Raw genomic sequence first — 27,077 nt, forward strand, 5'->3', positions numbered from 1 at the left:
CCAATTGCCTCAGCAAAAGGAAAGAAAGAAAATAGCCAAGCCTATCACAATTGATCATCACATAATCTTATTGTTCCTATGTACAATGTTCACTTCATTTAGCATCAGCTCATATAAGTCTCTCAAAGTCTCTCTGAAATCATCCTTCTGATCATTTCTTATAGAACAATAATATTCCATAACATTCATATACCATACCTTATTCAGCTATTCCCCAACTGAAGAGCATCCACTGAGTTTCCAGTTCCTTGCCACTACAAAAGGGGCTGAGAGTAGACTAATTTTCAAAGAGGCAGAGAACTAGAGACCAAATTGTCAACATTTGCTGGATTATGAAGAAATCAAGAGAGTTCCAGAAAAAAAGCACCTGCTTCTTTTTATTGATTACATTTAAACCTTTAACTATGTGGATCACAACAAAATGTGGAAAGTTCTCAGAGTTGAAAGTACCAGATCATCTTACTGATCTTCTGAGAAACCTGTATGCAGGCCAAGAAGCAATAATTAGAACTGAATGTGGAACAACTAAATGGTTTAAGGTTGGAAAAGAGGTTTGACAAAGAGATATATTATCATCTTATAGATTTAACTTATATTCAGAGCACATTGTATGAAATGCTAGGCTAGATAAATCAAAAGCTGGAATTAAAGGTTGCCAGGGGAAATAACAACAATTTCAGATATGTAGATGATATTACTCTGATGGTAGAAAGTGAAGATGAATTAAGAAGCTTCTTAATGAGAGTGAAAGAGAGCATATAAAAGCTGGCTTGAAGCTTAACATCCAAACCCCCTCCTCCCAAAAACCCCTAAAATCTTGGTCCCTTCACTTCCTGGCAAAAACAATGAGGGAAAAGCAATGGAGCAGTGACAGATTTTATATTTTTGGGCACAAAGATTATTGCAGATGCTAACTGCAACCATGAAATTAAGAAGCTTAATCTTTAGAAGGAAGCCTATAGTAAATCTGGATAGCACAGAGATATCACCTTGCCAGCAAAGATCTATGTAGTCATAGTTATGGTTTTTCCATATGGTTTTCCAGGATGTGAGAATTAGACTACAAGGAAAGCTGAGCGCTGCAGAATTGATGCTTTTGAATTAAGGTTCTAGAGAACACTTTTGAGAGTCTCTTGGATATCAAGGAGATCAAATTATTCAGTACTTAAAAGAAATTAATGCAGGCTCATTGGAATACTTTAGTCACATATTGAAAATATGGGACTCATTGGAAAAGACCTTGATATTGGGAAAAATTGAAGCAAAAATAAAAGGAGATGACAGAAGATGAGATGGATAGATGGTGTCATAGGAAGATCAAATATGAGCTTGGACAGATTTCAGGAAATGCTGGAGGACAGAAGATCTTGTTATGTTATGGTTGATGGGAACGTAACTCAACAACAAGAACGACAAAATTTAAAAGAGCCACTATAGTTTGTTGAGTTTAGGAGTGAGGGGAATTGACACAGGCAGACTTAAGTTTTAAGAAAATCTGTTTGACAGCTAAGTGGAGGATGGACTGGAGTAGGAATAGACTTGAAGCAGGAAAACCAGTATGAAAAAAACTATTGGAGTAAATAGTCCAGACAGGAGGCAATGAGAGCATGAACCAGAGTAGGGAGAAAGGGATATAGATGACAGATGTCATGAAGATAGAATGATTAGATTCAACAACAGTTTGGATACATAGGTGAGCAAGAATGAGAAGCTGAGGAAGACATTGAGATCACAAATCTGGGAGGATGGTCACTATTCCAAACCTCACTAGGTAGACAAAAGGGTCAAAGTCAAGGATGCTGGGTAGGATTCTACAACTGATTTAGCTAAACAGAATGGAAAACTCACCTAATGGTGAGATCATCATCTTGACTTCTCCCTCCCTCTCACCCCCCCCCACATCCAATCTGTTACCAAATCCTTAAATTTAAGATTTGGTCTTTGTAACATGCCTTCTCTCCTCTGCACTGTCACCCCCTGATCCAGACCTTCCCCATTTCATTTCTGGACTTTAGCAATAGACTGCTACTTGGTTTCCTTCCTACTTTAATTCATCCTTCACTCAGCTATCAAATTGATCTTCCTGACCACCTGTACATACTCTTTGACTCAACAATACCGTTACTAGGTCTATGTCCCAAAGAGATCATAAAAAGGAAAAAGGACCTACATGTACAAAAATATTTATACTGGTGGCAAAATACTAGAAACTGAGGGAACGCCCATCAATTGGGAATGCTGAACAAGCAATGGCATATGAATGTAATGGAATACTGTTGTGCAATAAGAAATGAGAAAGAAGCAGATTTCACAAAAGCCTGCAAAGACCTATACAAACTGATGCAAAGTGAAATGAGCAGAACCAGGAAAAGATTGTATACAGGAACACACATTGTGTGTGATCAACTATGACTGACTCAGCTCTTTTTAGCAACACAATATCCATGTCAAGTTCAAAAAATTCATGAAGGAAAATGCTATTTGTAACCAGATAAAGAATTGATGGATTCTGAATATAGGTTGAAGTGGATTTTGTTTTCATTTAAATTTATTCTTTCTTGTGTTTTTTCCCTCTTGATCTTTTTTCCTTTCACAATTATGATTAATATGGAAATATTTTTATATGATAGCACATGTGCAAACTATATTAAAATGCCTATCATTTTTGGAAGGAGGGGGAAGAAGGAAAAGAAGGAAAAAATTTGGAACTCAAAATCTTGTAACAATGGATACTAAATTTTTTCTTGACATGTAACTGGGGGAAAATAAGATACTATTTTAAAAAATAAAGCCAATGGCTCCTATAACCATCAGGTTCTATATAAAATCCCCATTTGACTTATAAAATCCTTTATGACTTTAACCCTCTTGACACTTCCAGTTTTCTTACATCTCAATTTTTCCCTCCCTATCCCCACCACTTATTCTGCCATCCATTGACACTGACCTCTTTGCTGCTCTTTGACTAAAATATTGCAAATCTCTACTCTGGGAATTTTCACACTTTCTTCCATGCCTGGAATTTTTTCCATATTCATCTCCATCTTCTGGCTTTGCTGGCTTCCTTTAAGACTCAACTCAAATTCCACCTTTTACAAGAAATCTTTCCCAATTCCTCTTAACAAAGGGAAGTTCCTTCCCTCTGTTAATTATTTTCCATTTATCCTATATGTAGTTTGTATACATGTTGTTTGCAAAGTTGCTTACATGTTTTTTCCTTTAGTGGAATACATGCTTCTTGAGAACATGGTTGGTTTTTATTATCTTTCTTTATATTTCCAGTGTAGTAGGCTTTTTGTAAATCCTTGCTGATTTGACTTTACTTGACTCTCTGTTGCCTCCAGAGCTGCTCAAATATCTGCTCTTAATACCCAAATACCTAAGCATCTACTATCACGAAGTACTCAAGAACCTACTATTAACTAACAGGTACTTAATAATTGCTTGTTGATTGTTTGTCTGATGATTCTAATTTGTTACAGCTGCTCACCATACACCTCTATTTAGAGATGTTTTGAAATCTTTTCTCAATTTAGTGATAGCTGATCTTTATAATTTTGTTAATACACTTTTGATTTTATGGTTGTAGCTTTCTTTCAATTTACATTGTTGTAGTTATTATGTGTGTAATTTTCTTAACTCTATTCAATTCACTCTACATCATTTCATATAGAGCCTTTCATGCTTCTCCATTCATCACATACATTTTTTCTTCAGCACAGTAATATTCCTTTATATTCATCATTGCAATTTGCTTAGCCATTTCTCAATCAATGGGTATCTACTTTGTTTCCAATTCTTTGCTATTATAAAATATGCAGTTACTAATATTTTATTGCATTTAGGAGGTTTCTTTTTATTGATGGCTTCCTTGAAGTATAAACCCAGTCAGGGAATCTCTGGTTCAAAGAGTATGAACATATTAGTCACTTTATTTGCATAATTCCAAATTGCTTTCCAGTTGCTTCATCAACAATATATTAGTGTGTCTATCTTTTCCAACTCTTTTAAAACAGTGCAATTTTGGGCCATCTTTGCCAATTTGCGGGGTATCAGGTAAAACAGCATGATTGTTTTGATTTGCATTTCTCTTATTATTGGTGATTTAGAGCATTCTTTCATACAGTTGTGTATATTTATTTATATATTAGATTACTTGCTGTCTAGAGGAGGAGGGATGGGGAAGGAAGGAAGAAAATTTGGAACATAAGGTTTTTCAAGGGTGAATATTGAAACTATCTTTGCATGTATTTTGAAAATAAAAAGCTAATTTTAAAAATAAAGAACTCTTTGTTTATGTCCTCTGGCCGTTTATCTATTAAATGGATATTAGTCTTACATTTATTGATTGATTCTTTATATATCTTGGATACAAAACTTTTATAAGAAAGTAATATAAAAATTTCCTCCCCCCACCCATTGACCACTTCCCTTCATATCCTTAGTACATTTATCTTGTCTGTAAAAGCTTTTCAGTTTCAAGTAAATTTAGTTATCTATTGTAATTATCTCTATCTCTTGTTTGACTAAAAATTTATCTCCCACCCATAGGTGAAAGAGGTATATGATCTCTTTAGCTTCTAATTTTTTTAATAGTATGATCATTTATATTAAGGTCAAGGATGCATTTAGAATGTGTTGTGGAATACAATATATTGTTCTAAACCTAATTTCTGCTAAATTGCTTTCCAGTTTTCCTAGCATTTTTTTATATAAAATAGGGAGGGTTTTCCTTAAAGTAGTTTATGTTTCCTACTTTGTCAAATACTGAAATATTGAGTTTTATTGTTTCTGAGTTTCTCTTGTCTAGTCTGTTTCATTGATCTATCTCTCTATTCTTTAACCAGTACCAACTGATTTTGATGATGCTTTATAATATAGTTTGAAGAATGTAAATGCTTTTACCCCTTTGTTCTTCTTTCCATCATTTTCTTTGATATTATAGACATTTTATTTATTTTTTTTAATTTTTTATTTAATAATTACTTTATATTGACACTCGTTTCTGTTCCGATTTTTTTCCCCTCCCTCCCTCCACCCCCTCCCCTAGATGGCAAGCAGTCCTTTTTATGTTGGATATGTTGCAGTATATCCTAGATACAATATATGTTTGCAGAACCGAACAGTTCTCTTGTTGCATAGGGAGAATTGGATTCAGAAGGTATAAATAACCCGAGAAGAAAAACAAAAATGCAGATAGTTCACATTTGTTTCCCAGTGTTCTTTCTTTGGGTGTAGCTGCTTTTGTCCGTCATTTATCAATTGAAACTCAGTTAGGTCTCTTTGTCAAAGAAATCCTCTTCCATCAAAATATGTCCTCATACAATATCGTTGTCGAAGTGTATAATGATCTCCTGGTTCTGCTCATTTCACTTAGCATCAGTTCATGTAAGTCTCTCCAAGCCTCTCTGTATTCATCCTGCTGGTCATTTCTTACAGAACAATAATATTCCATAACATTCATATACACAATTTACCCAGCCATTCTCCAATTGATGGGCATCCATTCATTTTCCAGTTTCTGGCCACTAAAACAGGGCTGCTACAAACATTTTGGCACATACAGGTCCCTTTCCCTTCTTTAGTATTTCTTTGGGATATAAGCCCAATAGAAACACTGCTGGATCAAAGGGTATGCACAGTTTGATAATTTTTTGGGCATAATTACAGATTGCTCTCCAGAATGGTTGGATTCGTTCCCAACTCCACCAACAATGCATCAGTGTCCCAGTTTTCCTGCATCCCCTCCAACATTCATCATTATTTTTTCCTGTCATCTTAGCCAATCTGACAGGTGTGTAGTGGTATCTCAGAGTTGTCTTAATTTGCATTTCTCTGACCAATAATGATTTGGAACACTCTTTCATATGAGTGGTAATAGTTTCAATTTCATCCTCTGAAAATTGTCTGTTCATATCCTTTGACCATTTATCAATTGGAGAATGGCTTGATTTCTTATAAATTTGAGTCAGTTCTCTATATATTTTGGAAATGAGGCCTTTATCAGAACCTTTAACTGTGAAAATGTTTTCCCAGTTTGTTGCTTCCCTTCTAATCTTGTTTGCATTAGTTTTATTTGTACAAAGGCTTTTTAATTTGATGTAATCGAAATTTTCTATTTTGTGATCAGTAATGGTCTCTAGTTCGTCTTTGGTCACAAATTTCTTTCTCCTCCACAAGTCTGAGAGATAAACTATTCTATGTTCCTCTAATTTATTTATAATCTCGTTCTTTATGTCTAGGTCATGGACCCATTTTGATCTTATCTTGGTATATGGTGTTAAGTGTGGGTCCATATTATAGACATTTTAAAAATAAAGAACTCTTTGTTTATGTCCTCTGGCCGTTTATCTATTAAATGGATATTAGTCTTACATTTATTGATTGATTCTTTATATATCTTGGATACAAAACTTTTATAAGAAAGTAATATAAAAATTTCCTCCCCCCACCCATTGACCACTTCCCTTCATATCCTTAGTACATTTATCTTGTCTGTAAAAGCTTTTCAGTTTCAAGTAAATTTAGTTATCTATTGTAATTATCTCTATCTCTTGTTTGACTAAAAATTTATCTCCCACCCATAGGTGAAAGAGATATATGATCTCTTTAGCTTCTAATTTTTTTAATAGTATGATCATTTATATTAAGGTCAAGGATGCATTTAGAATGTGTTGTGGAATACAATATATTGTTCTAAACCTAATTTCTGCTAGATTGCTTTCCAGTTTTCCTAGCATTTTTTAAATATAAAATAGGGAGGGTTTTCCTTAAAGTAGTTTATGTTTCCTACTTTGTCAAATACTGAAATATTGAGTTTTATTGTTTCTGAGTTTCTCTTGTCTAGTCTGTTTCATTGATCTATCTCTCTATTCTTTAACCAGTACCAACTGATTTTGATGATGCTTTATAATATAGTTTGAAGAATGTAAATGCTTTTACCCCTTTGTTCTTCTTTCCATCATTTTCTTTGATATTATAGACATTTTAAAAATAAAGTTTATTATTTTTTCAAGTTTCACAAAATGTTACCTTGGTAACTTGATTGGTATAACCTTAAAAGTGTAGCCTAAGTATGAGTCCTGAATATTTTTCCAGGTATTTAAGTTATTCATGATTTCTTCTTCCTCTCCCAGGGTCATACTGCTAGTAAGTGTTAAGTATCTGGATGTGAACTCAGGTCTTCCTGATTCCAGGGCTGTTGCTCTATCTATTGCATCACCTAGCCACCCCGCTTTATTTCTTTAAGGAACATTTTGTAACTTTGTCTTTGTAACTGAAACTTTGTAATTAAATCTATGAAGATCTTTGATGTTTTTTGGTAAATTGATCCCCAAATATTTTATGTATTTTGTAATTACTTGAAATGAAATTTCACTTTCTATTTTTGCTTCTTGTGTTCTATAATTCTTAAATAGAAATGCTGTCCATTTTGAGGGTTTATTTTGTAGCCTACAACTTTACAAAAAAATTATTATTTTTGTATCTTTGCTGATTCGCTAGGATTTTCTAAGTAAATCATTATATATCACCACAAATTGGGATAGTTTTATTTCTTCTTTACATATCTTTATGCCTTTAGTTCCTTTTTCTTGTCTTTTTGCTCTTTCTAGCATTTCCAGTACTAACCAAACAATAGTGGGGAGAGTGAGTATCCTTGTTTCACTCCCACTCGTGCCCAACAACAACCATATGAGGTTAGTAGGGCACATAACATTTTTTTCCATTTGCATACAGGAAAACAAGGGTTCACAGAGTTTAGGCGCCTTGTTCATGGTTGCACTGCTAGCAAAGTCTCAGAATCAGGACTCAGACCCAATTCTTTACATGCTTCCTCCCAGAATATAAACATTTGAAAGGGACCTTAAAGGTACCATCTCTTTTTACAAATGAGTAAGGCAAGTCATTCTTTGGGGGTGGAGGGAGGGCATTTGTAAAATGAGAAGATCCCGATTAGATGGCCTCTGGGGTCTCTCCCAACTCCAAATCTGTGACCTGGTTCCAAATGGATGGCTGTGTAGCTGAGATTTAGAAGTTTTTTTTCCCTCAGGATTTGGAAAAGAGGAAAGGTCCTAGTTATGTGTAGTAAAGGTACTACTATCACAGTGAATGTCACGTAACTAATAACTGATAGGATTAGAATCCAGGATGACACTGTCTGCAGATAAGAAAACTGAGGCTGAGAAAAGAAAAAATGAGTGACCCCACAGAGCCATACTTCTCGCTTTCAAATTCAAGGCTTTCTCCAAAACCTAGGGAGTTAGTCTAAAAATTTTCTCTTCTATAGTGGAAAGAACACTGATTTGGAGTCAAAGGCTATCCCACCTTGTTTCTTGTGTAACTTTGGCCAAGAGAGTATCTCTCTTTGAGAGGTAGAGAGAGGTGCTATACTTACCCTATATTTACAGGTGAGGAAACTGAGGCAAGCAGAGACTAAATGACAATCAAGATCATATAACTAATAAGTACCTGAGCCTAGATTTGAACTCAGATCTTCCTGATTCCAAACCCAATGATCTATCCACTGTATTACCTACTGCTCAATGTCTGAACCTCCATGTCTTCATTTGTACAACGGCAGAGCTGGTGCAGATGACTCTTGGATTCTTACAATTCTAAACCATAATATAATGAGGTTGTGATTTTTAAAAGCATGATTATCTTATGTATATGTGTGGATATGTATATAATCAATCAGCCTATCAGCTAATATTTACTGAGCAGCTTCTCTATGTCCAGCCAGCTCATTGGGAATACCAAAGATATAGAAAATATGACCCTTGAGATCATGAAACCTACAGTCTCTTCAATACACAGGCACACACACACACATGCACAGTCACACACACACAGTCACACACACTCACATACTCACACTCACACACATACAAACACACACACACCCCTAGGAGGAAAATACCAAACAAGTGGCAGGAGCTGTGGCCTCCCATTGTGACCAAATCAGAACTGAACACACCAGGCAAAACGTCATCCATCTGAAGTCATCAACACTGGCCAAACTCAAGAATGGAGGGCAGCAGGCATCCCACCCTCAGTGATACCCAATAACAACACCTATTCATACCTCCATGACCCATTCCTCAAAGCGCAAGAATGTACTATTCTGAAGTTCAAACCCCCAGCATCCTCTGAATCATACAGCCCAGCTGCCACCTCACACTCCAGTCCTTTCGTGATCTCTATAGCTGGTACCTTTTTCCCTCTTGAAATTACTTTGTAGGTGGCTCAAGGCCTTTTGCAATCCCTACAGCAGTTAGATGGTTCAGTGGCTAGAATTAGGAAGATCTGAATTCAAGTTCAGCTTTAGACACTTACTAGGTATGTGGGAATATTACTTAACCCTGATTACATTACCCTGATACATATATTACATTGTATATGCCTTTGTTTATCAATATATATGGATATTTTCTTCCCCTACCATTGTAAATTCCTTGAACATAGAGATTTTATAACACCAGCTCCCAGTTCATTACCTTGTAATCCAATTGAGTAAGCATTTTTAAGGGTCATTATGTGCTGGGCACTGTGTTACGGAGCAGAGAAAACAGATGCTTTAGACAATAAAGTCTGGAATACTTTTGAGAGGTGCATTGTACAAGGATGATGATGAAGAAACTGGGATTCAGGTGGGATCGTGTGATTTTGGCACATCTAGGAAGTGGCAGAGCCAAGGCTCAAACAGAGATCTGACACCAATTTCAGCATCCTCTCTATTATCCCACACTGTCTCTCAAAGAAGAGCTGGTTATGTGTATGATTCAGCATGAAAATTGGAGCCCAGGCACCTCAGCAGGGGGTGAAGATATAAGCTTTAGAAGGAACTTCATCACAGCCCTTCCCCCTTCCTTCCCCCTTAATTCCACTGCTCGCAACCCCACGGTTTGCCCTCCTTCCAGGAAAGGTTTAATAGTTAGTTGGTATATTGATGCTAGACAGCCCTTAAGATGTTATTGCAATTACAGAGGGTTCTGTGACTCATTTCCATAAATTATTAACAATGAGCCATCCATCATAAGTGCTTTGGAGATGCTGAATTCTTGATTTATATCTTTATAGGAGCTTTGCTTACTACATGGCACATGGATGAAATATGTATTTTTTCAGCAGGGAGGAGAAAAGCTTAATCAGTGCTTCTTCAGTAGGGTGCTAGAGCTGGAAGGAACCCCAAAAGATTATCTAGACAAACCCTTCAGTTTTACAGATGAGGAAACTGAGACCTAGATATCAGTGATTTTTCTAAGTTATTCCTCTCTTTCTATTATAAAGTGGAATGACTTGTCCAAGATCACACTAAAGTGACCCAGCAGGGATTCTAAGGCAGGTCTTGAATCCAGAGCTAAGTTTTTTTCTTGCACTGATACAAATATAGGCTAGGACAGGATCAAACACTGTTGACATAGCTCCAACTGAATATCTTTTGATGTCTCCCTCATTGCCTCAATTCTTGAGGTTCCCCATTTGAGTTCTCTCTCCCTTTAATAACTTCAGCTCTATTTTTTGTCTTTGTTGCCCCTTCTGGATCTTCAGATAACTACCGATTCCTCTTTATCTCAAAACAAACTTTAGTTCTCCTTTCCCAAACGCAGCTCCCAGGCTGGCCTTCTTAAGCAGATTCATGCCAATAACAACAATACCACTGGACTACTACAAGTTTTGGCAGTTTCTTCCAGATGAGTACTCATGGGAATTGGGAGAATAGACTGTTAGATTTTCAGAGTGATCACCTCAGAAATGGCAAATGCTCTAAGTCAGGGCTTGATTGATTCTTCTGTTGAACGTCTAGAATTAAGAAAGTGGTGGGAAAATGCTAATAATGAAACAAATCAAAGCTGTGTTGTGGGTACTTTTTTTTTTTTTCCTCTCAGAGAGCCTTGTTGTTAAACATTTCCCAGCATTTTCCTAAGCACTTTCTTATCCAGCCCCTCTAAGGCTTTAAATGAGCAGTTCAACGGCTCCATGAACCCAATGATAACACTACATTCTCTGTTTGTGGTTTGCAAAGCCCTCCTATCAATCCCATCCCTTAAGGGCAAGTATCATTAGCCTATTTTATAGAGGAGGAAACTGAGATTCAAAATGACTTGCCTAGTGTCTCAAATAGCAAGAGGCAGACTGGCCACGTTCTGACTTTGATCCTCGTTTTCCTTCGAGCCTTAGCTCCAATCTCACCTACAGGAAATCTATCCCATCCCCAAGGTATTATTAGGTCCACACCCTAATATGTCCTCCCATCTATCATTCATATGTCTGCATATTCGTGCACACACACACGTATATATACACATGAATACTTATTAAGTACATACGAGATGCATATACATGCATTATATGATAGATTGATTTATCAATTTTATACATGTTCCGACATACATATGTACACATGCATATTAGGATGTGTATATCTTGTACATTTATAGAAGATGCATGTACGTATATACATATATGTATATATCTGCAATAGACAAATGCTAGATTAATATAGATATTATATATTAAAATAGATAAATATATCTATTACACCTAATATATGTATGCATACCTATATATATCTTGTAGGTGCTTAGTTGTTTACCTATATCTCCTCCATCAGACGGTGATCTCACAGAGAACAGGAACTATCTTTTGCCTTTTTGGTAGCCCTGGCACATAACAGGGCTTCATAACTGTTGACTGACTAATGGACTGACTCTATAAGCAGTGCCCATTTCCCCAGAGTAGGGTGTGAGTTAAAGGTTGGAAGAGAGAATGAATTACCACCTCTACTTCCAAGTCCTTCATTCTTAGAACTGATGCTTATCTTTCTCAGAGGGTTTCATTCTTTTCACCTTAATGATTGAGCCTCCTAGGGTGGGGGATTTGAAGCTGTCTTCAGTCATCCCCGGTGCTGGTGAAAGTTTCTTTTCAGGAGGAAGGAGACGGAAGGATGGCTGGGTAGAGGAGGGAAGCGATTCTACTACAGGGGGAAACGCAAAAGAAGGAAGAACCGGGAGAAGGGCAGCTGCACGGTTTTGCCCCAGATTGGTTCTGACTACACTCACTGGTCTCAAAGACACCTTGAAATCTGCAAACCAGAATGAGGTGCAAGGTGGGAGGCGGGAGGGATGAGATTCAGGGAACGCCAGTCTTGGAATCAGAACTATGTCCAGATCCTGGCTCTGGCATTTTTTAAGAGTGTGATTTTGGGTAAATCACTTTAATGTCTTTCAGTTTCCTCATCTGAAAAGTGGGGAGAATTCATACTTATACTTCATCCTTCACAGGATGGTTATGAGAAAAGAGCTTTGTAAAGCTTTCATGTTATAGAAATGAAAACAACTTTAGGTCAAGTTTTAGATTACTCGAGGAAAGGAGAGGAGAGGGAAGGGGTCAAAAGAGGAGGAGTGAAGAGGAATGAAGAGGAGAGAAAAGAAGAAAGAAGGAGGGAAGAGGGTTGGAGTTAATCCTTCATTCCTGCATCTGAGCTCTGAAGACTAGTCTTGCCAAATTTAGAAAGCTTCATCACTAGAGAGCTAATTATCAGGTAATGAGTGTTTCTTAGCCACATGAATTCATGAAGGTCACTTACTAAGAAGTGGAAGGAAGTTAAAAAAAATCACCCCCCTGTAACTATTCTCATGATGAACCTCTCTGAACTTAATAATAATTGTTAGCATTCATAGGCTACTTTGAACTTTGCAAAGAATTTTATAACTAGAATCTCATTTATCATCACGACAACTTGGGAAGGAAAGGGAAGGGAAATGTCATTATGATCTCCACTTTACAGATGGGGAAACTGAGGTATAGAGGTGTTAGGTAAACTTGTCCAGGATCATGCTGCTAGTAGGTATCTGAGGTTGGATTTGCAATCAGCCTTCCTGTCTCTAGACTTAAAGTTCTATCCACTACCACCCCAGCCAACTTGACTAGAGCCCAAATACCCTATCTTTGAAGCCCTCCAGCCTGGTAGGACCCACTGAACTTTGTGCTTGATCGTGCTTGGATCCTTTGGGAGCCGAGGTCATCCCCTCTAACAATGAGATCACATATTGAGGCTTTGGAGAAGACTTTGGTGGGTACTGAAACAAGGAGGCAAGATTCATGTGGCTTATCTCACCATCAGTTTGTTCAGGTCCTAATGTGTCTTGGTCCTAATGTTTGCCTCTCGGTGAACTTTGCCTTTCCTACAGAACAGAAAATCAGCACTTTCTGCTCAAGTGATGATCAGGACACTGATCTCAAAGGGTGGAAAGTGCTAGAAGGGACCTGCAAAGAAATCACAGATCTGGTACGCCCCCCACTCCTGATGGTCCAGAGGAGAAAAGGAGATCCAGAGAGTTTAGTTAAGTGACTTGACTGAAGTCTCACAAGTCCTAGATGGCAGCGTAGGCCATCTACCTGCAGGTCTAGCATCCTTTCTCCTGGCTGATGATGAATCTCCTCTATAACACTTTTTTGCTATTGGTGAGCAGGACTCTGCTTAATTGTTCTTGGGAATGGGAGAATCCAGACTACAAATTCCCAGGGCAGCCTAGCCATTGCTGGACAGCTCTCCTGATTCTTTCTCCTGCAGAGTCCAAGTTTGCCTCCAGACAATTTTTTCCTTTTACTACTATTTCTTGATTTGGTGCAGTTGGTCAGGGGACCCCCCTTAAAAACAGAAAGTTTGAAAGGGGACAGCTGAAACTAAGATTCAATTTAATTCAATGAACTTCTATTGAAGTGCTAGCTCTGCAAAGCATTGTTCTTAGGTGCTGAAGACAGAAACTAGTGACTGACTGCCCTCAAGGATCTTCTCTTCTTCCAGGGAGACACAATGTGTACATAGATGAGTAAATATAGAGTATTTACTCATACCGAGTTCCTTTTGCCTGCACTTGTGTTTTCATTGATTTAGGGAACTTCCTCAGTTGATGAGGATCCAATTAAGCGGCTTTTGAGGGTCACATAACCACTATATGTCAGAGATGGGCCTGGAGGCCAAGTCTTCCTGCCTCTGAAACCACTTCTTTGTCCAACATGTGATTCTACCTCTCACGTACAAAACAATTTCAAAAGGAAGAAAGTGGTTTCCAAATGAGAGAAGCAAGAAAGGCTCTTAACGGAAGTAGGAGGTGTCTTGAAAGAAGCTCATGTGGCCAGCCTTGGTCGCCATCTTGGGGGTCTACACATTATTTAGTCACTGAGTCAATTCCCTCCCCCATAGACATTGATGCTGAACTAGGGCTACTCTAGGGATTCCAAGAGGTCGAGATTAGGAGGGAATACATTCCATATATGGAAGGCCACTGTGTTTGGTGGCCAGAATTCCAGATGAATTCCAGAATTGGAGGGCCTGCTGTATAAAAACACTGGGGTGGGAGGTGAAGGGTTACCCTAAAGAGGGTAGCATTTCATTGATTTCACATCCATGTTACGTTATTGGCTCGTTCTAGGTTGACCATCAGTAGAACCTCTCTTATGGAGGCAATTATACTGGGGTGGACACGGAGTACTGAACTTGGGTCTAAGCCCTGTGGCTACCATTTATTTTTATGTGACCTTGAGGAAATTGTAAGCCTTAGTAAAGTGAGGAGTCAGATCAGCTGAGCTCTGTGGTCCCTTCCAACCCTGGCATTCTACACTGTCTTTTAAACACGAAGGGCACTTATCCCAATTCTCCTCCAGGCATTATTTGTGAAGGTCACTTTTTTTAACCTAAGTACCGTGACGGGTGAAATTTATTTTTCCTCCTATTAAATTTATTTTTGATGCTATTAAATTTATATTTGCTCCTATTAAATTTCACTTTATTGGTCCCTCCTGAAGATGTCTTTCCTAGCCTGGTTGCTGTCATCCAATGTATTAGCAAAAACTCCCAGCCCTGTGATCATGCCTGAGAAGTGGAATGTCCATCTTCCTTCAAAGAACTGATTATAGGGTTATAGAGTGAAAGCCAGAAGGGACAATGGTGGTTAACAAGTCCAACTCCCACATTTTATAATAAGAGCCTGGAGCCAAGTGGTTTCTCCAAAATCATAGATATAGGAAGTGAGGGAGCCATTGTCCTGACCTATATCTGACCACTGGACCCAGATGATTCTGGAGAAAGTGAGACACATGACTCTGCCCAGCCCTCCCTCATTTCAGTCCAATGCAATGCAAGCCACGGCATCATCTCCATGATGTCATGGTCCTCTTCAAGAACGAAGGACAAACAACAAAAACAGAAGAACTAAGTGGTCAGAACTGGGGTTAGAACCCAGTTCCTTGGATTCACACCCTAGGAATTGGGGTCAACATTGAACAGCATTATGTATGATCAAGTATAGAGTCCAATGGCATAATACTACGCCATCAGGTCGACAATTCCTTATTTTAAGAGAGACAATATGATATAGGACTAGAATGGTAGGTGTGGAAACAGAATGAGAGCTGAAAAGAACCTTCGAGGTCACTAATCCAACCCCCTCATTTTACATTTTTACATGGAAGGAAACTTAGGTTCAAGCTAATTAGACAATTTCTCTGAGGAATCGGTGGTCTGGGAGCCAGAGTTGGCATTTGAACTTAGGTCCCATGACTTCAAATTTAGCTGCCTGTTCGGATTTGAATCCCAGCTCAGATGTGACAACTGTATAATCTTGAACAAGTCATTCTTTCCATGATTGAGTTGGACAAGATAGCCATGAAAGTTCCTTCTCATTCTCAAACTCTGCGATTAGATGGTTTTACTTCTCTACATGTCAGTTTCCATGTCTACAAAATGGGCTTGATAACACAATAGCTAGTATACCTAGTTGCTGTGAGAAAAGTATTTTTCCATCTTAAGGCACAAAAGCAATGTGAATTGTGGGTTATTCATTATTACTCTTTAGGTTTGATCTCAAATCTACACAGATGTGTCATTGTCCAGGACATACCTATAATAATAATAATATATATAATACTTATAAAATAATGATTATATAATAATAGAAATAATATAATATAGATATAATAATAATATAAAATGATAGAAAGATATAACACTCTAAGATTTTCAAAGCATTTAAAAATATGATCTCATTTCATCCTCATAATAACCCTTGTTACTATGTGCTATTATTAGACTCATTTTACAATTGGGGGAATCAAGGTAAGCAGAGGTTAGGTAACTTGCCAAATCCACATAGTGTCCGAGATGGGATTTAAAGTCAGAGTTTCTTACTCCAGGTCCAGCCTTTGTCCATTGCACCATCTAGCTGACTCTGAGATTCTCTCTCTCCATCTTGTTGTACTACAGGTAGCATGGGAAGTTTTGTCTAGTTCAAGGATTCTCGACGTGGAACCCTTGACTTCAAATCCACCCTCAGATACGTATTGGCTATGAGACCCTGGGTTAGTTATTTAATCTCCATTTTCTGATCTGTAAAATGGGATTATTAATAGCAGCCACCTCCCAGAGTTATAATGAGGATATGAGATAATATCCATAAAACACTTAGCACGTTGCTTGACACAGAGTAGACACTATACGAAATTTAGCTATTGTTAATATTTTGATAGGTGTATTGGTCTGTAGGGTGGTGCTGTGTCGCATGAGCAAAGCGGAATTGAATTAGCCCAAAGGAAACGCAAAATACACTAAATGAGAGAAGCTGCCCCGAATATTCATATGGATTATCTATGGCAGAGCATTCCGAGCTCGTATTGGTCTAGAGTTGGATACAACTATGGCTACATGGTTACACTTTCAGCCATAGTTGGACACAACTATGGCTACATGGATACACTTTCAGCCATAGTTGGACACACTGTAACTCGGCTCTAACGTAGTGATGTCATTGGTCCACTCCAAAAATGAAGAATAACAACCGAGAGTTCTATTTCAAGATAATTGGTTTCCGTGGTAATGCTGTGTGTTTAACTTTGTGCACTAAAAAGCACAGTTCTGAGAAGGATCCCAGAAATCTCTCCAGACTGCCCGAGTGTTCCCTAACCCACCAAAAGGTTAAGAACTCTTGTTCTAGAGCCCTCTGCAATCCAAACCCATCACCTCCAAAATGTTTATCTTCATTTCGGGATGTCTATAGGAAAAGGAAGCAAGAATAGTTTGGTCTGGCTTGCTCCTGGGGAATCCACGTTGGCACCCAGTTCATGGACACAGCTTTCTTTTGACCGCCATCTTGAATCAGTCTGCCCCCATGGCTACCAAGAGAAATATTAAGGAGAGAAGGAGGAACTTGTGCTGAAGAGGATTCTATTTTTAAGTAACCAGTGTGAGGTGGGGTGAGGCTCCAACGTATCAGATGGGATTAACGTAGAATGGGAAGAATTTCCAATCTGAGAGTTAACATTTTAGACCATTGAGATGAGTAACTGGAAATATTGGACACAACTCATCTTTATGTAACTTTTGGGGGTGGAGTGGGTAGCCTTTGGATTTGTGGTTTCATTGTATAAGGAAGTTCTAGTTTGGAAACTGCCTCCGTTATTATGGATGGGCAGCTTGCCAGAGTCGTAAAGTTTTAGAGAATCGCCTATGGAACTGTGAGTTAAATGACAGCCAGTACGTGTCAGAAATGGATATCGAACCCAGAGCTTTCTTACTCTAGCACCTGCCCTCTATGCAGCTTTTAGGTTTTGGAAATTTCATTGGTGAAAGGAACCTCTTGCCAACCAAAGCCAGTTAGCAGCTCCTTTGCAACTTAAGAAACTGAGATATAGCTTTAGAATGTACACTGGGAGAATGGGGACTATCTTATTCTTCCAATGGTATTCCAGAGCTCGAGCAGTGCTTTGCACAAAATAAGCACCTACAAAATGCTTTATTTTTTCCATTCATTTGGAGAAAGTATCACCAGCAGAACTCGAATACAGCTCTTCCTGACCCCAATATCATTGCTCTCTAGACCCTGAGCAACACTGTCTATATAAATTAAGAGCTAACTGGAAATTGTATCTGTAATATTAAAAATGTCTCACTCTGGCTGAATCTGCCTTTATTGGGATCAGCAATGAAAATGTCACAGCAGCTGGAACTCCAGGATGGGTCCCAGCAAAGTGAGGTTTTGGATGGGGAAGAAAGGTCTCCTAAGCTAGGCTTATAGAGAGGAAGATGTGTGACTTTGGGGAAATGACTCTGAATCTCAGTTTCTTCTTCTTTTAAATGAGGGGGGTTGGACAAGATCACTTATAAGGTCCCTTCCAGTTCTCAGATTTAATCATTTCAATTCTGAACCTCAGTCATCTCATCTGTAAAATAGGACTAATTAATAGTAAAGTAGGCCTGTAGGAATTCACACTTATGCTGGGTCAGTGGATGTTGCTGCAGTCAGGGTTCCAATAACTCACTGGAACTGAAACTGAATGTAATTAGTCACTTGATTACATGTATATGTAATCCTCTAGCATGTAGGTATTGAAAAATAAAATTTGAATTCTTCTACTCAAGAGTATGGCTAAGGATGCAGTAAGAATTTGTGGAAGGAATACCTCCACATTTGTGGGTGGAAGCCCTTGCCTCTAGGATCATGGGATTTTAAGGTCAAAGTGACCTTTGAAAAAAAAGGAATCACCAAATATCAAAGCTAGAAGACTTCTCAGAGCCAGTCCTGATCTGAGCAGGAATCCTTGACAACGAATCCTCCATGAATAGTCTTCCACTCTTTGCTGGAAGACTCGCGAGGATGGGGAACTTAGTACCTTGCTCAGCAGCCCTCAGTGTAGATGGCTCTCTCAGGAAATTTTCTCATTTGCTGAATTTAAATCTCGTCCAAAACTTCCAGACCCTGCTTTTGATTCTGCCGTCCAAGGCCAAGGAGGACAAATTTTATCCCTCTTCCACAGAGCAGTCTTTCAAATATCTGAAGACAGAGATCATGTCACCCCTGCCCCGCAAATCTCTTCTCCAAAGTAAACATCCTCAGGCCTTCTCACTCAGAGTCTCCTAATCCAAGATCTCTGAAGTTGTTTTTATTTATTTTTTAATATTTTGATAACCTGTGTAGAATCACTGGTTTCCTTTGTAATGCTGTGTTTCATTTTATGTGTTTAAAATCATTCTTTTGGAGAAGAGTCCCATGGACTTCACCAGCATATGGAGAGATCCAGGACATGCCAAGGTACCTCTGCCCATGATTCATGCCCTTCACTATTCTAATTATTCTCTTCTGTTAGCTCTCTACCTAAAAAGGGGTTCCCAGAAGTCACCACAAACCTCCAAATGTGATTAGATAAAGCAGAACACCTCTCTAGAGAAGCTGAACAATGCTTGGCACATAGTAGGCACTTAATAAATGTTTAGAGATTGATCAGGACACAATATGCCTGGATGTATCCACACAGCTTATGTGGCCGCCATGACCTCATATGGAACTTGAAGTCCACTAAGACTCCTGGATCTTTTTTATATACATAGTTTCTAGCCATGCTACCTATCCCTATCTTGCTCTAGCGACTTTGATTTTAGGAGCCCAAGTGAACTAATTTCTTTTCAATTTCATCCAGTTGGATTTAGCCCTTCATTTTAGTTGGATGAGCTGTATTTAGGTCCTGATTTTGTTGTCAGATTCATTAGCTATCTTTCCATCTCTGTGTTACTCACAAACTTGATCAGCTTGCCTTTTCCAGCTTGGTGCAAGTGCCCCAGGGACAGATTTCTGGGGCACTCTACTCGAGAAGTCCTTTCGGTTAATGTTGTCTTATTAATGACTACTCTAATCATTCGACCAAATCATCCAAATGCTCTCCAAGGCCCTGGAGAGCTCCGAGTCTTAGATCCACTGATCTGGTCCAATGGCTCCCGCACTTTTTTATTATTATTATAAAGGCCTCCTTTGCATGCTGGTAAATTGTGTGCACACTCACATGCAGGAGCTGGTGTTTGTCCACTCGTCAGCTCTCTGATTTGTCAGAGCCAAGTTTCCCTCTCCTCTCACTATCGTTTTCCCCAGTAGAATATAAGCTCCTTGAATCCTGGGACTGTCTCCTCTTGGTATCTTCAGTGCTTAGTAAAAGGCTAATAATAAATTATTTTTCATTCTTTCATTCATTTCTGCTAGACATGTTTCTGAGTTAAATGAGTATCAAAATGGCCATGCTTGGGATGCATGTGGGTCTGTAGCCCGTTCAGTAACTCTGCAATCCCTTCCCCCAGGGATTTGGCATTTATGGCTTAGGAGTCACTCAGTTAAACCCCTTTACTTTGCAAATGAGGAAACTGAGGCCCAGGAAGGGCAGGTTACTTGACTAGAGCTTGGCCTGAGACCAGTTCCTCTGACTTAAATGTTTTTTCCATTCCAACCTCGAGCCTTCTTTGCAGTCAGAACAGAACTATGTTAATGCTTGCTGCCCACTGGTCGGCAAAAATGACTCACTCCCGGAGGAATTAGCACAGGTGCCCAAGTGTCAGTGGGGAAAGAAGGGTGTTCTTGTAACAATGCAGCAATTTTATCCTTCCTCCCTTCCTTCCTTTCTCCCTCCCTCCTTCCTTCTTTCCCTCCCTCTATTCCTCCCATCTTTTCTCCTTCTCTCCCTCCCTCCCTCCTTCCTTCCTTCCCTTCCTCCTTCTCTCCCTTCCTCCTCTATCCTTCCATTCCTTCCTTCCATCCTTCCTTTCTTCCTTCCTTCCTTCCTTCTTTCCTTCCTTCCTTCCTTCCTTTCTTTGCTCCTTCCTTCCTGCCCTCTTTTCTGCCTTTTTGCCTTTTTTCCCACCTTCTTTCCCTTTCTCTCTCCCCTTTCCTGCCTTCCCTTCTTCCCTTCCCTCCCTCTGTTCACATGAGGTATCATACCTTTATTACTGATGCTCTTTAAAGCTTTTTTTTTCCTTTTGGGTCTCCGAACTCTCCCAAGATATCTCAGGATTTAGTGATAGATTTCTTTCTAAAGGGCCAAGCCTTAAACCAGTTGCAGGTGGAGGGTTGGCTAGGTAGGAAGGGGGAGGTGAGAAGGAAAAGGGAAGGGAAACACTGTGGGGGAGGGGAGGGTGGAGCACGGGGTGCTATTCTTAGTCTGGAGAGGGCCATACTTCCTTGGAATGGCCTAGTCATCTGTGACTGTGGGTCACTCGCCTTCATTGTCTCTTCCTGAAGTCTTGGCTGTGGGATGATTCCGAGGCTGTTCCCCTGAGATCACCCCCTGGCCCCGGCCTGGCCCGGTCAGCGAGGAGGCAAGCGGGCAGGAGCTCAGCCCTCCTTGTTCGTACTGGAGATGGCGAATGTAGGTGTGGTTTCTTTCTCTAAGGGTCGGGGGGGGGGCAGAGGAAGGTACCCCCGGTGCCCACTTGGGGGGCATCACTTGGGCTATTTGGGATGGAGAGTGTGAGGGAAGAGCAGGGGGAAATTTGGGGTCATATTCCCCGCTGGACTTGCTCCCCAGCCTGAGAGCTGGAAGCTTGAAGGTCATTTAGGTCAAACTCTATTTCACAAAGTCAGAAAGCGAGGCTCAGAATCAAGCTCCGGGCTGGTGTCTTGCAGGGCTGGTACTTGTATGTGGCTCAGTGGCAAGTTTGGGAGTCTCCACAGGCTCCAGACCCATCCTCTCTCAGAAACTTGGTTCCCCACTTTGTAAAGGAGGAGGAGGGGTCGGTCTGCTCCAGCTGCTGAGGCTGGGACAGTTTCTGGGCACGAGCCTGGCCCTTACCTGCTTGCTTTCCTGCTGGGGCGGCGGGCATGTAAGGGGCCCACTGGGGAGTCTCTTCCCCGCCCCGTGGGCTGCGGGCCAGCAGGGTGCTGGAGGTGCTCCCTTCCACTCCGCAGGAAGCTGCTGGGGCCCCTTTCAGTCAGGGGGCTGGCGGTGAGCAGCGGAGGCCTGGCACAGGCTGAAACCCCCAATCCGAGCACGGCCGGGCGTCCGGCTGCCCTGGACCAGCCTAAGGAAGGGGCTGCCCGGGGATGGAGGAGCCGGTTTTGGTTTTCTCCTTCTTGGCCCTTGGCCCGGAGCCCAAGTGGAGGCAGGTGCTGCTCCCCTCCCTCAGCCTCGCGTTCAGTCATCTGAGACTTCAGAGGTTCTGTATCCCATAAGAGGGGGCTGCTCCCCTTCTGGTCCTGCTCCAGTCACTTGCCAGCTGTGGGACATTGGGCAGTCACTCTCTTCTCCCTGTCTCAGGTTCCTTCCCTGTAAAAACTGAGGGTCGGATTCAGGGACCTCTGAGGTCCTTCTACCTGGGATCCCACATCCCGTGTGACCCTTCCCTAAGTCTCCCACAGAGGAGGATGGGTCCGATGCCCTGGAAGCTGAAGGGCGTGGGCGGCTCAGGGCAGGAGGGAATGGCACTGGCCAGGGTGGGATGGGATGGCATAGGATGGCATAGGGCATAAGGGGGGGTGGGATAGGAAAGGATAGGAGAGGGTAGGACAGTATAGCATAGGATGGCATAGGGTAGGTTAGGAGAGGGTGGAATGAGATAGAGTGGGATAGGATGGCATAGGGTGGGCTAGGAGAGGGTGGGATGAGATAGGAGAGGATAGAGTGGGACAGAATGGGATAGGATGGCATAGGATAGGAGAACATTGGCTAGGAAAATATAGGATAGGAGAGGGTAGGATGGCATAGGGCGGGCTAGGAGAGGAGAGGATAAGGAACTAGGCTTATTGTGTGTGCCCAGAAGATACCACCAGGAAGGCAGGTAGCCTTGAGTCCATCAGAGGAGCCTCTGTGTGAGGAGCCAGAGATGCTTGGCCCAGGGCCGTGAGGGTTACCGGTTGGACTTGTCCCAGCAGGGAAGGGTGAGAGTTCTAGAATGGCAGATGTGGCTGGATAGAAGGACAACTTTTCTTTCTTCCCCAGCCACTAGACCTCTTCATAAGGGGGCTGGTGGTCCTGGAGAGGACGCGGCTTCTCCTCACTGGAGGAGCCCAAGGGCCCTTTACCAGAGGGCTGCAAAGTGGCAGCTTTGGGGGACACGGGGAATCTATTCAGGGGCTCAGCCTTGGGAGCACAGGGAAGTCTCTTGGGGGCTTTGGAGGTCAGTTGGCTGCTCAGTTATGGGGACACGGGGGACCTATTTAGGGGCTCAGCCACGAGGGCCAGGGGGTCGAGTTGGCTGCTCAGCGGGCATCCTGTGATTTCTCCTTGCTAATAGATATGGATGATGTTTCTTGGAATAGGGGCTGGACTGGGAGTCAGAGGATCTGGGGGCTTGAAAGTTGGCTCGGCCCCAGCGACTGCTTGATTTTAAGAAAACTGCTGAACCTTATTAGGCTTCAATTTCCCCAAGTGCTAAAGTAGTAATCACCACCACAGCGATGAGGTTGATGATAACGAGTATTTATAAAGTACTCTAAGGTTTGCAAAGAGCTTTAAAAATATCTCATGTGTCCACACAGCACCCCTGGGAGGGAGAGCCTGTTATTCTCCCCAGTTTATAGTTGAGGGAATCGAGGCAAAGGGAATTAAGTGATTTGCTGACTGTATTTGAACTCAGGTCTGACTGAGTCCAGGCCCAGACTTTATCCATTCCCATTTCCAGATTTCCCGGACTTTCCCTCCTTCCTTCTTTTTCATCTGTCCCAAACAAGGCACCCAGCTGCTCCCCTCCTGCGCCCAAGAGGGGCGGCCAGATGCCGGGGACACCGGGCAGCACCCCCACCGCTCCCACTCCCACACCTGTCCTTCCTGGCACCCGCACACCTCTGCCCTGGGGCAGTGGGCACCCGCTCCCAGCCTTCCTCCCCCCGACCCACAGCGGGTATTTCTGAATCAGCAGCTGGGTTTTTTTGTCTTTTTCAGTGTAAAGAGTTCACAGCTCATACGGGCTATGAGACCCTTCTGCAGCGGCTGCTGGATGGCAGGAAGATGTGCAAGGATGTGGAGGACCTGCTGAAGCAAAGGTGAGAAGGACCTGGGGGCGGGGGCCGAGCTGGTCACGGTCAAGGCCGAGGCCCCGGAACAGGTGGCCTGGAGCTTCTGGTCTGGCCTGGAAGCTTCACATTTTAACTGCTGACAGAAACAACGGGAGAGAGGAGCCCTCCTGGCCCTGGAAGGTTCGCCGGAGCTATCAGTAGGGTTGAGGATTGGCAGGGGGTGTCTAGGACTCAGGAGCAGCCCCGCCTGCCCACACGCCCACCGTGCAGGATGGGGGCTGGGGTAAGGTCCAGCAGGGGAGGTCTGTGGAACCCCCAGCCCGAGAGCATTTGTAGCCCCACTGTTCTACCTTTGGAAATGTAAATGAGGGGGGGCCCGTGGGGAGCCCGTCCCAGGACCTGGGACGTTGTGAGTGTAGTGACTGAGGCGGGGGGTGCTGGGGAGTATTGGAGAGGGCAGTGGGAGTGTGGGAGCCTTGCCCAGACCGAGGGTGAATGAATCCCTGGAGATGAGTTTCCTCACATGAAAAGCAGTGATAATAATACTCACAGTACATTTCTTGCAGGAGTGCTTTGGAATACTAATAAGAACAATAACTGACCTTCACAGAGAGCTTTTCCTATATCATCTCATTTGATTTGCTCTTTACAAGGATTCTGTGAGGGAGGAGCTGTTGTTATCCCCATTTTACAGATGTAAAAACTGAGGCTGAATACAATTAAGAGTCACAAAGCAAATGTCTGAAGCAGGATCTGAACTCCGGTCTTCATGCCACCAAGTCTGGACTTTTCCCAATGCCCCCCAACCTTCAAACCTCAGAGAAGTGATGTTACGGTTCCTCATGAGAAGGAGGCTTGTCAGGGCCACGATTCAAGTCTCAGCTTTTTTGCTTCAACCGTGTGGCCTGAGTCACTTTGTCTGTCTCTGCCTCAGTTTCCTGCTCTGTAAAATGAGGGGTTGGAGTAGGGAACTCCTGAGAGCCTTCCAGCGCTAAAGTGTGGTCCTTGCGTGAGAGTTTGAGTGAGAGACTTGGGGGGTCTGCATGGGTGGGTGGGTGTGTGTGTGTATGTGTGAGAGAAAGGGGGGGAGAGAGAGAGAGAGAGAGGGAGAGAGAGAGAAGAGAGAGAGAGAGAGGGAGAGAGAGAGACAGAGACAGAGAAGGAGAGAGAGGGAGAGAGAGAGAGAGAGAGAGAGAGAGAGAGAGAGAGAGAGAGAGAGAGAGAGAGAGAGAGAGAGGGAGAGGGAGGGAGGGAGGGAGGGAGCGCCTGCGGATTTGTGAGTGTGGAGCCCATGCATAATTTTATTCAGCTATTTTTAACTGTGTGAGCTCCCCTGCTGAAGGTGGCTGCAAGGAGAAGAGATGCTCAGGGCCATGTCAGTAGCTTCCCCTTCTTGTTCTCTGAGCTGCAGAGGCAGCTGGGTCTTGGTTAGCTGGACTGTCTCGGTCTCCCCCTCCGCTCCCTCATCCCCTACCCTGTCTGTGTCTCTCTCCCCTCTCTGTCTCTGTCTCTGTCTCTGTCTCTGTCTCATCTTGATCCAAGGTGGTCCAGGTTATTCTGGGAATGCACGGATCGTTCTCTCTCACCAAGAGGTTTCTGGCTCCCCTTTCTGCCTGGCTGGGGCTTCCTTCCCCTGGCTCAAGGGCTGCCTCCGTTCAGGAAGCAGGGGCCCCCTCACCCCCAGATCCCCAGACTCCCCCAGAGGAGCCCCTTCTCCTCCTCCCTTGCCCCCCATCTTCCCCCTGCAGGTTTCTCTCCCCTCAGTGCTGGCTACAATTCTCATTCACAAAGATCGAGGCTGCGGATTTGCTCCTGGCCTGAATGAGCTCCCCCACCCTGAGGCTGGGCCCGGCCTGTCGCCTGGCTGGCTCCGGGCTCAGGCGGGGCTGCTCCTCTCAGTTCCATAACAGAGCCTGACTTGGGGAAGTGAAGATGGGCACCTGAGGAAGGGACGGCCGTGCCCTGGGAGCCATTGAGGAAGTGATCTCTTCCCCCCGGAGGCCAGGAGCCCCCAGCACAGTGCGGGGCACACAGCGGGGCCTTAGTGTCTATTGACTGACTGATAGACACAGGCCTGGGCTGAGTGTTGAAGGGAAGAGATTCTTTCAAGAATTCTTAGAGAATTCCAGGGGAGATGGAACCTAGAGGAAAATCCCTGGAGACCAGGGGTCGGAGGCTTCCCGCCCTTGGGCTGTCTGGTGGAATTGGAACAGCTCTGGATCGGGAACAAGTAACCCAGTTCTAGGCCAGCTGTAAGAACTTTGGTCTAGATCGGGGCTGTTACCGTGGGTGCCGGGACCCCCAGGCAAATGGATTTCAGAGGCTCAGTGAAACCGGCTGGGAAAACAGTTATTAACCTTTAACAGCCACTTAGCACTTCCTTCAAATAGGAATTAAACCAACATATTCTTCCAAGAAAGGGTCCAGAGGATGGGTCTTCACCAGGCCAGCCAAGGGCTAACGACCTGGTCCAAACTCTCTCTAAGGTCCCTTCCATCTCCCGCTTTCTTGGGTTCCAGGAGGGGGGACACATGCAAGATCCTTTCCCCGAGCCGCTTCCACAGAATATAAGATTCTGGTGTGGGAAGGAGCTGCAGAGACCATTTGTTCTAACCTGCCCTTAGAGAGGGGAGGCCCCCGGTCACACGGCCGATCAGCGGCACAAACAGGCCATGGGTCTCCCACCTTGAGCGAATTCAGCTCCCAAAGCCCGGGCACCCTCGCAGTGAGCCACAGGGCTATGAGATCTGGTGTTTTCTGTCTCAAAGGACTTGGCCTGTGTAAAATGCTAAAACATTATATAGCTGCCAAGTTATTATTATTATTACGACGGCAATTCCTATTGTTGTCCCATTCTCCAGGCCTTTGGCACTGTCTGTCCCACATGTCCCCCTGCTGACTTGTCTCCCAGAAGGCCTCAGTGGAGCCCACCTTCTGCCATCCCTCCCTCCGTCAATGCCTTCTCTAGGAAATTACCCCCTTCTATGTACTTGGCTTTTCCCCTTGTATGTACGTCCCACAGGTCTTTGATGTTTTTTGCACGTCTTCTCTCCCTTAGAATGGGGCCCCCTTGCAGGCAGCGACCATCTCCAATTTTGTCTGTCTCCCAGTGCTCAGCACGGTGTTTGCCTGGCCCATAATTAACTCACTGATTGGTTATTCCCCCCATCTTTCCAGTAGCCCGCACCACAGATAATTTCATTCATTCCGAGGGTCCCAAGCTTGCTGGGGTCCCCCTCTCAGGGATCCCTGAGGTAATTAAGAGGCTAATTTTTTGTCCCAAAAGACGGAAGTGCTGGTGGGGGGGCA

At 42.6% G+C, this 27,077-nt stretch overlaps 1 protein-coding gene across 23 annotated transcripts in view; it reads left to right on the top strand.

Moving 5' to 3' along the window:
• Window positions 1-27,077, top strand: part of PSTPIP1 (proline-serine-threonine phosphatase interacting protein 1) — a 91,259-nt gene that overhangs the window by 24,610 nt on the left and 39,572 nt on the right. For all 23 annotated transcript variants that reach the window (XM_051982457.1, XM_051982456.1, XM_051982458.1 and 20 more), the window contains exon 2: window positions 23,695-23,795. In XM_051982457.1, the coding sequence (XP_051838417.1) occupies window positions 23,695-23,795 (101 nt within the window). The remainder of the gene's footprint in view (window positions 1-23,694; window positions 23,796-27,077) is intronic.

Source organism: Antechinus flavipes, chromosome 2 (genome assembly GCF_016432865.1).
Source record: "Antechinus flavipes isolate AdamAnt ecotype Samford, QLD, Australia chromosome 2, AdamAnt_v2, whole genome shotgun sequence".
In the NCBI taxonomy this organism is placed as follows: domain Eukaryota; kingdom Metazoa; phylum Chordata; class Mammalia; order Dasyuromorphia; family Dasyuridae; genus Antechinus; species Antechinus flavipes.